At 40.2% G+C, this 15139-nt stretch overlaps 1 protein-coding gene across 2 annotated transcripts in view; it reads right to left on the bottom strand.

Annotated features, from left to right (window-relative positions):
- LOC144762138 (solute carrier family 22 member 7-like) overlaps positions 1–15139 on the bottom strand; it is a 628845-nt gene that overhangs the window by 67700 nt on the left and 546006 nt on the right. For both annotated transcript variants that reach the window (XM_078647284.1, XM_078647285.1), the window contains exons 5-6: positions 13296–13464; positions 13047–13170 (exon numbers count right to left, since the gene is read on the bottom strand). In XM_078647284.1, the coding sequence (XP_078503410.1) occupies positions 13047–13170; positions 13296–13464 (293 nt within the window). The remainder of the gene's footprint in view (positions 1–13046; positions 13171–13295; positions 13465–15139) is intronic.

Below are 15139 nucleotides of genomic sequence, written 5' to 3'. Positions count from 1 at the left end.
GCAATTATATATCATGATGGTTCTTCAATAACATCAGGACATTATACAGCTTATTTAAAGTGTAGAAATGGCTGGTCATTCTGCAATGATTCTGTTTTAATTTTCAAAAAAAAATTGCCATATGACCTTAAAAACTGTTACCTGGTGTTTTTAAAACCAAAATTTTAGGGAAAGAATCTCGGGATGTGCTCTGAGGAATTTCAAGAAGTTCTCATGGCTCCTACACTATTTGGCCTTGAAGATAAGTGTAGTACAGAGACATAACTTTTTACCATAACACTGGACGTTATTGAGAAATACGTGCACTTTGAATGAGTTCAGAAAAACTATTTCTTTTTATAAGCTAATTGAAGCAGCGAATCAAAACATGGAGTAGAGGGAATGTAAGTCTGCAATGCTGTCTACTGTTTTACATTGCTTTGTGATTAAAAGTGATGTAGAGAATTAAATAATTGTACTAGTCATAAAGGTAGTGTAAGTCTGCTTCATAGTAAGCAGTATCAGTGTGATAGGAAATGTAGAACATGATTGAGCAAGAAGGGGAAGATATTACTAGTCCAGGATTGTGTAAATGATCTTCAACATTTTAATTCTGAAAGTTGCGGAAATGCGAAAAGACGGGATTGGCTAACAAGAATTCCAAGAGTTATACATGGCTCTGACAAGATTTGGCCTTGTGGAATCTTGTGGTAGAGAGCAAGAAGTCATTTATTGTATGTAACATGTTTTTGAAAACGATGGAGGTTTTCTTTCAGAAAGTGGCGGGTTGAAAGTAATAACAGCACAACAGAGTGTAAGCTGTTCATAGGACATCCTTGGCCGTCATGGAAAGTAAGTTAACTTTAAGGAGTTCTGAATTCTGATTTGTAATGTTGTATGGGTTTTTTAAACACAATCATTTTGATTGTGTTTTTTTTTCCCCGCTGTTATATGATGAATACCTTCAAGTCACTGTTTTAGTGAAATTTGATACATTCTGAGAACAGCAAAAATAAACCATTTAACATGTATAATTAATTCTGTTCTGTTTGCATTTATGATGTACATGTAGAACTGTGTAGGAGGCATGGAGAAGGTGAGGCTTCTGTAAGTGTCAAAGTTGTTGCATACAGTGCTCATATTCTACGTAGTCTTTTATATTTCATTACTTTCACTGTTTCTGACTGATCTAAAATTTTTTTTTTTAAAAAGAACAGTAAGTATAAGGGAAGGAAACAGACAGTTATGTTAAAAGAAACACAGCTATAGGGAATAAACTAGGGATACTGTTACCCGCAATCCTCTGCTGATGATGTCACTGAGCATGTCATGAATGATGTAATATGTGACATCATCAGCAGTGGATTACGGGTAATAGTATCTCTAGTTTACTCCCCTATAGCTGTCTTTCTTTTAACATAACTGTCTGTTTCCTTCCCTTATACTTACTGTTCTTTTTTTAAAAAAACATTTTTGGGTTCGCTTCCGGTTCGCGTACCGGGGAGCGAACTGGGAAGCGAACTAAGTGAAATAGAGGTTGGCACAGTTGCAAATATTGTACCAATTTTTTAATAACGGGGAGGTAGTTCTGAAAAGAACTTTTTTTTAAATTGTTTTTGTTGTTTTATATTTTTTTTATTATTTTTCTGAACATTTTTTTACTTTTTTTGAATTTTTCTGAACAGTTTTATATTTTTTTTGTTTTTTTTTCGGAGGGGGCAACGAAAACGATTCATTGTAAAGGGCTCAACAGGAGCAAGAAAACAAAAAAAAAGAATTTATTGTTTGGGGAGTTTCGGACAAACATGAGCATGATTGTCAATAGCTCTGTTGATCAGAGTGATGCTACTTTCTCCGTAGCAAATGAATCCACTGCAATGTACGCAGACTTGTTTTACTTCACGAAATCTCGTTTGTATATTTGGCACCATCTCCCTGCCCTCTGGTCCCGTTACTTCCGGTACAACAGATCTTCTGGCCATAATAGGGAGATTATCTAGGTCGTCCTGTTCCTCTTCTTCCTCTTCTTGCTGAATTATAACTTTAGCAGGTGGTCCACTCTTCCTTGGATGTGGTGGAGGTGGTGGGGAAGCACCAGCTGAAGCTAGTAAAGAAGCCATTGCTCACTGGTAACAAAGGGTCTTTCTCTCACAATGATGAAAGTCAGAGTGAGGAAAGAAGGAGGGATTTTCACCATTTGGGAAAAAAAATAGTTCTCAACCAATGAAAAGTGTTCATTTTAGATCATATGACCTAGTCTTACATCATTAGGAAACCGAAAGTGAAATGAACCAATGAAAAGTGTTATTACCAAGTCACATGACCTGCTGTGTTTACGTTACGCGCTTTGCAGGGGCCTCCCGGTTTGCTTCCAGAAACCTGTGCTTTGCGACTCGGTAAGCGTACGAGTTCGCTAACGTAGCACGTCATATGACGTATCACGCGACAACGCGAAACGTCATGCGGACGGGACGCGTCACGATGTTGTTTTCTAACGCGGCAGTTGCGGTAAAGAAACGTTTACAGGCTCGCGGTCTATTTCGCGGCATCAAGGTCAGCTAACGGGAAGCTTCCCGATTCGCGAAGCGGGAACGAAGAAAAAAAAATATTAAAAAAAAAAGTTATTAATAAACATATAAAATATATTTTTGGATTTAAAGAAGAATACATTTTACAGCTACAGATATTAGCTGTTAAAAAACCAATGAAATTCACTGAAAAAACCATAGGTTATAGACCATATATAGTTAGGAATTAGCATTTACAAAACCTTGAAAATTCACTGAAAAAACCATAGGTTATAGACCATATATAGTTAGGAATTAGCATTTAAAAAACCTTATTTTACTCACACAAAACCATTGAAATTCCATATATAGTTAGTTGCACTAACTATATATCGCGCACCCGCAATCCACTGCTGATGATGTCACATATTACATCATTCATGACATGGTCAGTGACATCACTGATGACATCACTGATGACATCTCAAATGACATCACTGATGACATCTTACTTGACATCAATGATCACATCACTGATGATATCATTCATGTGATAATACAATGCATCTCCTCACACTCTAATATAACATCCGTTACACCCAGTGTTAAATAGAGAGTATCATTTTTGAAACTATTGACACACCAATACTAGTTACTACATACGCACTCACTGATTCCTATGTCTACACACACATTCACTCATACAATCATTCATACATACAATCACTCATCTTTACAACACTATCATATGCACTCATACACCTATACAGACACTCACACTCTGCCACTCATCCATGGAGTTACTCACACACCTAGTCAGTCCTGAAAAGAATCAATCACACTTCCATTTTCTCATCTATACAGTTAAACACAGAACACCTTACATTTTTGAAACATATACTAACACATAGTTACTCTCTTATAGAATCACTGATACAAGTACACATTGATCTGCACAGAGTCACACACCTCCCAGCCAGCCATACACACACTCAGTCTCCCATACAAATACTTGTGCAACCAATCAATAACCCATATAGCTACTTATATAGCTACTGATCAACACATGCAGCAGCTTGCACAACAACAGACATACTGATGCACACTTTTAGACAGTTTAGTCACTAACCCGTGCATTCAGTAAGACGCATTTAATCACTCACTCATACAGTCAATCACGCACCTACTAAAACCTTCATTCAGACACTTATACATCCACTCATTCTTCAATATGTAAAACATATTTAAACTTTACAGAAACACATAATCACTGGATGTTGTCATCAGTGATGTCATCAGTGATGTCACTGACCATGTCATGAATGATGTAATATGTGACATCATCAGCAGTGGATTGCGGGTGCGCGATATATAGTTAGTGCAACTAACTATATATGGAATTTCAATGGTTTTGTGTGAGTAAAATAAGGTTTTTTAAATGCTAATTCCTAACTATATATGGTCTATAACCTATGGTTTTTTCAGTGAATATATATATATATAAAACCAAAAAACTGAATATTAATTTTTACCCCTGCGCTCTCCAACACTTTCCCTACTGTTGCACTCTTTGGAGTGTGAATAGTAATTTTTATGCCTACGCTATCCAACATTCTCCTTACTTTTTACATTTGTTTTACATTTTTATTTAATTTTTATGTATATTATTATTTTGTGTATAGATGTATTTGTAATTTATAATATTTTTAATTATTTATAAGTTACTAAAATAATTATTAAAAGGAAACCTATCAATTGTTTTAAATGTACCCAGGGACTGAGTTTAGGAATAGTGGTGAATTGTACAACTCAGAATTTGGGGTGACACATACTTTCATATGATTCAGAGGGCATTTTGCAAAATGTGTTCTTTCTCCCACACTGACTTGCATTTGGCAATCATGAATGAAGAGAAATTCATTTGATAATAACAAATGTTCAACTATTCTGTGTTCCACACTTCTCTCAATTAGAACAGTATTGCACTTGTTTGGGTGGGCCTAGCACTTTTGATAAGAAAGGCCTATAATACAGTGTGGAAACTTCACATTTTTGCCATCAAATTCAACAATTTTGCTGATGTGGGTAGCAGTGGTATCTGGCCTCGGTCTCAGCTGCCACCCAGGGAAACCTATGAAACACAGACATTTCTGAAAAATGAAGACTCAAGGGAGTCTAAGGTGGTGTGACTTGTGTGGGTCCCTCCCCCTACATTTTCCGACCTAGAATACCATGCAAACCTCGAAGGTTGGCTAAAATCACACATTTTCTGACATTTCTACGAGGGAAGTTTGTGGAATCTGCGAGGATCAACAAAATACCTACCATCCTGTGTTCCCACACTTGGGACCGGAGTTAATGTTCAGGATGAGAACAAGGGCATGGCCCACGCCTGGCTGACCTCGTTCCTTGGTGGACGGGTCCAGAAAATACAACTGAATTACCTGGTGTCAGAGGCTGCTAAAATTACATGCGGCGTCCCGCAGGGCTCTGCCTTGTCCCCCTTGATGTTCAACACGTATCTGCAGCCCCTCATTTCATCGCTGAATCCGATGGACTGTAATATATATAATTATGCTGACGACACCCAGATCATCATTCAGATAGGCAATTCCCCTATGGCTGATCAAAAATGAAGAATATTCTAAAATGTACCGTCAATTGGATGACGGCAAACTTTTTAAAAATCAACCCGGATAAGATGGAGGTTCTTCCTATCACAACCTCATCTAGCCCCTGGTGTGACCTCCTTTGGCCCTCAGAATTAGGTAAACCCCCAATACCGGCAACAGCAGTAAAAAGCCTGGGCATAATCATCGACACAAATCTCACTATGTCAGCCCAGGTCTCGGCGGTGGTGGGCACCTGTGTAGGCCTCCTGAGACAACTGCGCAAGCTAGCTCCCATCTTAAAGGCAGACACCCTCAGAAGAGCAGTGTCAGCCTTAGTTCTGGCCCGATTGGATTATGGCAATGCCATGTATTTCGGCATCCTGAAAAAACTCACCAAGAGACTTCAGATCGTCATGAATGACGCGGCCAGACTTATTTACAATAAACCAAGAAGGACACCGGCCACCCCTCTTCTTCGGGAGCTACACTGGTTGCCAGTAAACCAACGAGCCAAGTTCAAAGGCCTATGCATTACGCAGAAAGCCTTATATGGGCAAGCCCCGAAGTACATAAAAAAACGCCTTGTCCCATATGCCCCCAACAGGAACTTACGCTCAGCCAACGCCGCTCTATTGATCTGTCCTAGGATCAAACGGTCCACTATCGGTGGTCGGACATTTTCCCACACAATGCCTAAAGCCTGGAACCAACTGCCTGAAAATCTGCGCAAAGAAACCAGACTCCTGCCTTTTAGGAAAAAGCTAAAAACCGTGCTTTTCCAGGAGGCATGGGGTAACATCTAGTCTGTTCTCCTCCTGCCAGTATTCACTCGCCTGTCAAGCGCTTAGAGACCCCGGGGTGATAAGGCGCTCTACAAGTCTAAAATACAAATACAAATACAAATACATTACATGCATTGCTTCACAGCTGTTGTAGGCTTTTATAGGAATAGATGGCTATAGGAATGAATGGTTGAAATGAGTATATTGTTCAGAGGGAGGGTAACTGAGGGTAAGGTTTACATCATGACTTAGGACCTAATCTGCTGGTTTGGAGGAACCAAAAACAGTTGGGTATAAAGCTAGATTTGAATGTAGAATTCCAAGTATTAATTTTTGAGAATACTCATTCTGGCACATGCATCAACATTGGAGTTTGCGATTCCTTAATTGCAAAAAATAAGGAATCGCAATTAAGGAATCGCAAACTGCAATGCATCAAGGAATCGCTAAATAAATAGCGATTTCTTAAAATTCCTTAATTGCGATTCTCAATTTAAGAATCGCAATTAAGGAATCCTAGAGGCCCATAGGAATGAATGGGAAGACATTCTCATTTTGCGAATCGCATTTAAGGAATCGCAAAATGAGAATGCAATTTCAAGGGTGCAGGGGGGGTCCAAAGGACACCCTGTTGCACCCCTGAAATTTGCCATTAAGTAAATTTTGTGAAATAGCACTTTAAAAAATGTGCATTTTTCAAAGTTTTCGCAAATTACCATGAAGGTCAACTTCATGGTAATTTGCACCCCTTATTTGCGAATTCGCAAATTTTAAAAGTTTGATGCATTGCATTTAAGGAATCTCAATTTGAGATTCCTTAAATGCAATCGCAATTTAAGAAATCGCAAATTTGCGATTCTTAAATTGCGAGAAGAACAAAATGCATAATGCATCCCAAAAATGGAAATTGCATTTGCAAACGGCCGAATTTTGCGATTCGCACCGTTTGCGAATGCAATTTCCTTTGATGCATGTGCCCAATTGTTCCCAGACGTGTTTACAGAGAAATTGTGTTTTTTTCACATAGGATTCACCTCAAATGTAATGTAATGTAAATAGGGACTTATAAAGTACACAGCTACTCTACAGAGTGTCCCGGCGCTACACTCACACGAGACAGGCGTAAGTACTCCTACCTGGGTAGAGGGTGGCCGGCTGTGCTATTGCAAGAAAATCCAGGTTTTCAACTGTTTCGTAAAAGTCAAAAAATCTTGAACCTGCCTAAGGGAAAATGGAAGTCCATTCCATAGCCGGGAGGCCAGGACTTGAAAGGAACGACCACCCAGACAAGAGCAGGAAAACTTTGGGGTAGTCATCAGAAGCTGTGAAGAAGATCTCAGGGCCCTCTGCGGGACATAGTGCTGGATCCTTTTCCTAATATAGACGGCACCCGTATCATGTAGGGCCCTATACGCTAAAACTAAAGCTTTGAACTGAATCCGCTTCCGGACCGGCAGCCAGTGCAAAGATTTCAGATAGATAGACAGGTAGGCAGATAAAATATCAATATTTTAATATCGACCTACAATAATATCAATGTTTTAATATTGAAGGTACAGAATATAGAAGGTAAGTAATATCGTTTTTTTTTTAATATCAAAGGGACAGAATTTCGAAGGTAAGTAATATCGATTTTGTTAATATCGATGTAAGTAATATCGATGTTACTAATATCGATGTTAATAATATTGATGTTACTAATATCGATTTGTATATGACTTTTATATATATTATTATGTATTTAATATGTATTTTTATTATTTTTATGTAATGTAAGTAAATTTAGTATTTGAGTACCGTAGCGGGTTGTGGGTTTATAGGGGAATGGGGTGGGAAGTAATTTAATTATACTAAATGAATTATTAATTTTTAGGAATTATAAATTAATTTTAATTAATTGGTAATTAATTTTTTATTAATTGGTAATTAATTTTAATTAATGCATTAATTGACAATTATGTTCTATAGCGGGTTATGGGTTTATATGGGAATAGGGTGGGAAGCAATTTTAATGCAATTAAGTAATTTATTTTTATGAATTGTTTTGCTAATTATATTATTGTTAATTAACTATTAATTGTTAATTAATTTGTATTAATTGGTAATTAATTTTAATTAATTGCTTAATTGATAATTATGTTCTGTAGCGGTTATGGGTTTATAGGGGAATAGGGTGGGAAGTAATTTTAATGTAATTAAGTAATAATTTATTTTCATTAATTGTTTTTGCTAATAATATTATTGTTAATTAATTATTTATTGGTAATTAAGTATTATTAATTGGTATTTATTATTCATTTATTGGTAATTATTCATTGGTAATTATGTTTTTAATAATTATGTATTGGTATTTGTAAATAGTTCCGATTTATTTAATATTTTTTTTTAAATATTTTAAAATATTAATTTATTTATAAGTATGTTATATTTTAACTTCTACTCTATCCAACACTTTCCCTACTGTTGCACTCACTGGAGTGGGAATAGTAATTTTTACCCCTATGCTATCCAACACTTTCCCTACTGTTTCACTCTTTGGAGTGGGAATAGTAATTTGTATCCCTACGCTATCCAACATTCTCCTTACTTTTTAAATTTGTTTTACATTTTTATTTAATTTTTATTTATATTATTATTTTGTGCATAGATGTATTTGTAATTTATATATTTTTAATGATTTATAAGTTATTGAAATAATTATTAGAAGTTATTATCAAGTATATATTATGTATTATATGTATGTTCAATGAATTTTTTATTAAATGATGTATATTAATTATTAATTTTAAATATTATAACATGTTTAACTATGTTTATTACATTTATAAGTATTATTTAATTTATTTAGCATATTTTTTTTAACTCAAAAACAATATTTTTTAATTACGATATTTTTGACATCGATATTTTTTTTCTATATATTTTTGTACTTACCTTGTTGGAGATTGGATGTCGATATTGTTGACATCAATATTTTTGTTGCGATATTTTCGTATGTCGATATTTTGTATATCGACATTTTGTCAGACATTTGGATAGACATGCGCTCTCTGGGACCTACCATGAGAATTGATCTGGCTGCCGTGTTCTGCACCACCAGCAGGCGGTTCAGCAGATAGTCTGGTAGGCCTAGATACAGGACATTGACGTAGTTCACCCTTGATACAATCAAGGCTTGGACCACAGTCTTCCTGTACTTAACTGGAAGCAAAGGAAGGACGTTTTTCAACATTTTCAACAAGCCAAAGCAGGTGCCGGCTACTGTTTGGATCTGGGCCTGCGTGGACAGGCTAAGATCTAACTTGACGCCTAGGTTCTTCACCGTGCTTACTGGGGCAGTAGGCGGGGACATATTCTTAGGCCACCACTGGCGCCAGGCTTTGCAAGGTGAAAGCACAGAGAAAATGATCTCGGATTTCTCCAGATTGCACTTTCAACCTTAACCAGAAGAACACCTCTGACAGGCAGATGTTAATCTTGCCGCCTCTAAAGTCGGCATGCTTGTACCGGTGAACAGCAGTTGCGTGTGATCGGCGTATGATACTATTTTAGCCCCGTGGGCCTCGGCGAGCAGAGCCAGGGGAGCCAAATAAACATTAAAAAGTGTCAGGCTCAAGATGGATCCCTGGGGGACCCCCTACCCTGATGGGAGGCATAGGGGACGTGAAAGGAGGAGACCAAAACGTTTGCTGACGGTCGCTTAAAAAAGAAGAAACCCACTTGAATACCGTGCCACCAACACCACACTCCTGGAGCCTCTGCAGTAGCCGGTCATGTGGCATGGTATCAAAGGCTGCAGAGAGATCCAGCAGTATCAGCACTGCTTTTCCCCCTATATCTAATGTCTCTTTAATCACTTCAGAGACCTCAAGTAGGGCTGTTTCCGTGCTAAAATTCGCTCTAAACCCCGACTGGCTTTAATGGAGTATATGCTTGGTTTCCACATATTCAGTGGTAACTTGGTTCACATATTTTTCCAAAACTTTGGGGGAAAAAAGGAAGAAGCGATATCGACCTATATTTAGAGGCCACCAAAGGGTTGGCCGACGGCTTCTTCAGTAGAGGGAGGATCTTAGAAATGTTCCAGGTGGCTGCCACCTGCCTCTTTTGTAGTGATGTGTTCAGAATCTGATTAACGGCTGGATTTATATTCTCAGCTATGAGAGACCAAACTTTGGCTGGACATGGATATGATGGCGAGCCTGACTTGAGGGATCTCATTATTTTCAGAGATTTTTTCCAGGGAAATAGGGGGAAACTGGTTAAGAAAAGAGCCAATCACAGGATTGTCATGAAGTCATTACTTCCTTCACAGGGTGTGAGTTCCCAAAGGAGTTTTGTATAGTTTTAATTTTGTTGTGAAAAAAACATGCAAGATGGTTTATCCACTCACTGGTGGGGGTGAAGGATGTAACCATCGTACTAGGAGACGATTTTAAATATTTATTTACTTTTATTTCCTGCTGACTCGATTTTAGAAGAGAAAAAGAACATGCGGCACCAATTGTGACAAAGTGAGGCCAGTACCGAATCTGATGAGGGAACCATTAGAGAAGGAACTCAAACATCTGGTGGATACATGAATTACAGAGGCGGATTGGATGACAACTAATTGTCTTCAGTTAAACGCTGCTAAGACAGAGGTGCTCTTGATTGGCAGGAACACCCATTTGTGGGGAGACCACTGGTGGCCATCTACTTTGGGGAAAGCCCCGGGGCCAAAGATGGAAGTGAAAAATCTGGGAGTCTGGCTTGACTCGACATTAAGCTTCTCTACCCATACAAAAAAAGTTGCCGCCTCAAACCTGCTCTGAAATTTTTTGATTCTGCCACCAGGCAGCTGATTGTCCAGGCCACAGTGCTATCTAGATTTGACTATGCCTGTTCACTGCTGCTAGGTGCTAACCAGGCAGAAATCACCTGAATGCAACATATTCAAAATGCGGCTGCCAGAGCTCTAGTAGGTCTGCCCAGATTTAGTCCTATTTCTGCTACCATCCGTAGGCTCCATTGGCTGCCAGTAGCCCAACGAATTCAGTTTAAGACTCTCTGTATCTCGTTTAAAATCTTGAGACTGGCTACTCCTAAGATGCTCTGTACGCTACTGAACTGGTATGTCCCCTCGCGGGCACTACGTTCGGCTGGTCAAAACCTGGTTGAAGTCCCCCGGTTCAAACGTAGTAGAGCGGGAGGACGCTCTTTTCGCGTTCTTGTAGCAAAAGCTTGGAATGCTCTACCAACTCACATTAGAGAAATGGACAGTCTGTCCGTCTTTGGAAAAGCTATAAAAACTCATTTATTTCCGTAAAATTCCTTCTTGATTGTGCCTACTCCGTTTTTCTACTATTGCTTCCTTCTTCTGGATTTAGCGACGGGACGCCCCTTCGCTGGGGCAGCTGCGTGCTTTACAAGCTTTTATAACATAACCAAATACCACAGCTACCCACATCCCCAGAAATATTTAAATTCAAAGGAAAAATCTTGATGTCTCCATGTTGCATTTTTGGGCATTTCTTTTAGTCGGCGATAGACCCTCCCACACAAGTGTAGTGCTGTTTTTCTCCTGATATAGGAGCCGTGGTCCTGCTGGATCTCAGCAGCTTCCAACACTATCAGCCATAGCTTTGAGACTGAAGAATTCCATATCTTGGATTGAACTAAGATAAAAAGAATCTTTCCAACCAGCAAAAGAGTTTAGTTTCTGATCTTTCTTATCCTCAGTAAACCTCCTACACACCTCATATCCTAGTGATTTCACAGTTCCTTTGTTATCTTCGCCTTTAGCTGTTGGTAACAGTAATATTTCTTCAAAGGATCACGTTGTCAGTGATAGTGGTGGCAGGCAACGTATAATTCTAATGCCCACTGCCTCTGCTTCTCTTTTGCCTACAGAATATTGCATTGTACCTTCATGATGACATTACTGCTCATACCTTCATGATGACACTACTGCTCAATGACTTACTAGTTCTTCCTTCCTACAGGATTTTAGCTTGTACGTTTGTGGTCACCTCAAGCATATCCGTAAACGTCTCTTGGTAATATCGCTTATGCCTTCGGCTTCACCTGATGGTGATGCTAATACCCACTCTGTCAACAGTCCTCTATTGCTGCCAGGATGTCAGATAACAGATGCCTATGGAACAGTTAAAAGGGAACCCAATCTAAACAGAAATACAAATCAGTCTTCAATTGTGGCCTCTATCAACAAGGCAGAAAACACACCCTGGTCCAAAATACTGTAATCATATCCTTCTGATTGATGAATTCAGAGCTCCTGAATTTACCATCTTGAACCTCTTCCATAGGGCCTTCCCGAAACAGGCTGTTCAGCACAAACCTGCTATTCTGAATGTAGTTTTTAGATAACCTTGATTATGGGAACAGTCCAAAGATGGGCTGCCATGAAGGTTTACTCATTCGCCTGCAAGGAGGTCACACTGAAGCAGTTTACCTGCTCTGTAGCCTTCAGCAACAAGAACAAGTTGTGCTTTACATTCATAACCTCCACTAGATACCAGATGGGAAAACTCACTTGAGTGGTTTACGCCACGTAGACTCGGTGTTTCATGACATAGACCTCTGCTCCTTTTGTTGAGGACAATTCCATCTCTACTTATTGTCGCAGTTCTCTGCACAACCAAGACTGATGTAAGATACTTTTCTACTCCTGATGCACCCTTATGGAGATCTCTCCATCCATACATCAGCAATCTGCAGGCCAGGAAGTGTCTGAGTACCTGATTGAACCGCAAACAGTACCATGTCTCACCCAACTTACTTACAGCACACTGAGGTCACTTTTACAACGCTTGCGCTGGAGGGCACTCTAGGCTAAGGAATAGTAGATTTACTATTCCAACACCTTCCCTACTGTACGTAGGCTGGTGTTGGAATAGTAAATCTTACTATTCCTAAGTCCAGCACCCTACAGCGCAAGTCGTGGTAACGACTTGCGTTGTAAAACCAGCGTTGTAATGGTAGTGCGGTGTAAACACCGCGTTGTATTGACATACAACCCTTCTAGGATATGTGGTATATTGCAAATCCATTTCCCCATCGCAGTGGACGCGACAAGAGAAAAGGGAGAGGGTGAAAGAGATACCCTTCGCAGAGGATCGGTTTTATGCATTACGAGTATGGGGTAGCTCTTCACAACATCTCACCTCAGTGCTAATTTTGGAGGACAAGTGTGCCTGGCCATTCATTGAAGAGCACCGAACCAAAAGGGCGTGAGCTTCCTTCACCTTGCCTTTGGTCAACAGCCATCTTGCAGACTCAGGAAGCCACCTGTAGGAAGAGAGAAGATGGAAGCCTAAATCAAGTGTGCACATAGGTCTAATTTCAGATCTCAGGAAACAGAAGAGGACCGAAGGATCAGAAGAAAGACAGAGACTGCGAGAGAGGGCACCCACCATATGCTGATGATCATCACAATACACGGGGATGTGGCTGCGACTAGAAGCCAGCGCCAGTCCCGGATCAGGTACGCCACCAGGGATAGAAACATGCCCCCAAAGCTCCAGAACAGGCTGCCCAGGGTACCGGCCAAGGTGCGGTGCTTCATGTCCATCCACTCTACATCTGCAAGAGAAGATGCAATGAGTAAATGTTGATAGATGCCTTTTAACATAAGCTCTTGGAATTCCATCGAAGGGATAAATTCGCCTCCCTCATCTGACCATTACGGTGTATTGAGGGCCATTAATTTATGTGTTGCTTCTCTTAGACCACAATCTGACAAACTGGTCTCCACCAACGCCTGGTCCTGCTGTTACCCACTGGAAAAGTTACATGAAGCTAAAGGCTGAAAAAGCAGATGTGCCTCAACAAGGCTGCTGTCTTGATCCTTGTGAGCAGGACACTGTTCCCAGCCCTGGGCTCCCACGAGGCAATCGGGAGAGTTATGGGAGTTATAATCTTGGATTCTTTGGCCCAACTGTACCATTGCACTGGAAGACAATTCTTTGCAGCAAAAAAGGTCAACAAGAGAGTCCAGGTGGCCTGCTGCCATGAAACAAGATGGGGGCCCCAGTCGTGCAAGCAGTCTTGCATCGGACAAAGACACTGCTTTTTGTGTATAGATCCAGCAAGAAGACGTGGAAGAGATACCACAAAGAGGTGCAGTTGATTGCTGCTGTTGAAGGGGGTGATAGAGACGAATGTCTAGAACTGGGCTTGCCAGTTAAGAAAATGATGATGAGTTGTGTTAGACCTGGCATAACTTTTTTGCCTCTACCTCCTTTGCTTTTAAATGCTTTGGGTACTTTGCCACTGCTGATCAATGTCAAAGTTCAAGTGTTCCCTGTGTAAAGTGTAATGGTAATTGGTTGTCCATGATTGGTATGTTTGCCTTACTAGTAAAGTCCCTAGTGATGTGCACTGTGTGTGCCAGGGCTAGTAATGCAAAGGTGCGTGGAGGAGAGAACTCAGGCCTGCAGTGTAGGACCTGCGTGCAGTTTGCTAAGTTAGCATGTTGTCCTGACAAGTGTAACCACTTGTCAGGCCTCACTTTCCCTTTTGCGTACACAGTGGGCACCCCTGCGGTAGGTCCCGGGTAACCCCTAGGCAGGGTGCAGTCTAAGTAAAAGGGAAGACATATACTGAGTTGTGTGCTATGTCCTGACAGTGAAAACACTCCATTTCGTTTTCACTGGTGAAAGGCCATCCTGCCCATAGGACAGAATGATGGGGGAGGCAGGGTATTGTGTTTGTTAGCCTAGTTTCCCATAGGTTTAAAATGGAGAGGTGAAGTTTAGTATGTGTGAACTCAGTGTCATAACACATCTTTCTATGAAAGTGGTTTTGTCACTGTGCGTTCAGAAACCACTCTTTTAGAAAGTGGCTGAGGTTTGTGCTTTAGGCATTTCTGTGTGTTGCTGCAGAATGTGGATTGGCTGTCTGGATCTGAGAGGTGAGAGGAGCTGGGGGAGGTCTTGACCAAGGGGGGGGTTGAGATGGCACCAGGCTGACTGGCATCTGGAGAGTAGGCGCTGGAGAAGCCCCGGGAGGTGATGAGGCCTGGGTTGCTGCTATAAAACAATTGACCTGTCTCCTGCTGAGTGATTAAGGATCCAGACTCCCAGTATCAAAGGGAGAATGTTGACACTTGCAGGGAGACACCGAGAACTGATTTAGGCAGGAGTCAGGGACCCCTGAGCACAAACGAACTTCAAAGACATTTAGGGGTATAACTATGAGAGCTGAGACCCCTGAACGTTGGAATAGAAATGGATTGAGACTGAAAACGCTTGGACTC

This window comes from Lissotriton helveticus, chromosome 6, assembly GCF_964261635.1.
Source record: "Lissotriton helveticus chromosome 6, aLisHel1.1, whole genome shotgun sequence".
NCBI lineage: Eukaryota > Metazoa > Chordata > Amphibia > Caudata > Salamandridae > Lissotriton > Lissotriton helveticus.
Note: the sequence above shows the minus strand (reverse complement) of the source record. Positions and strands in the feature narration are given on the sequence as shown.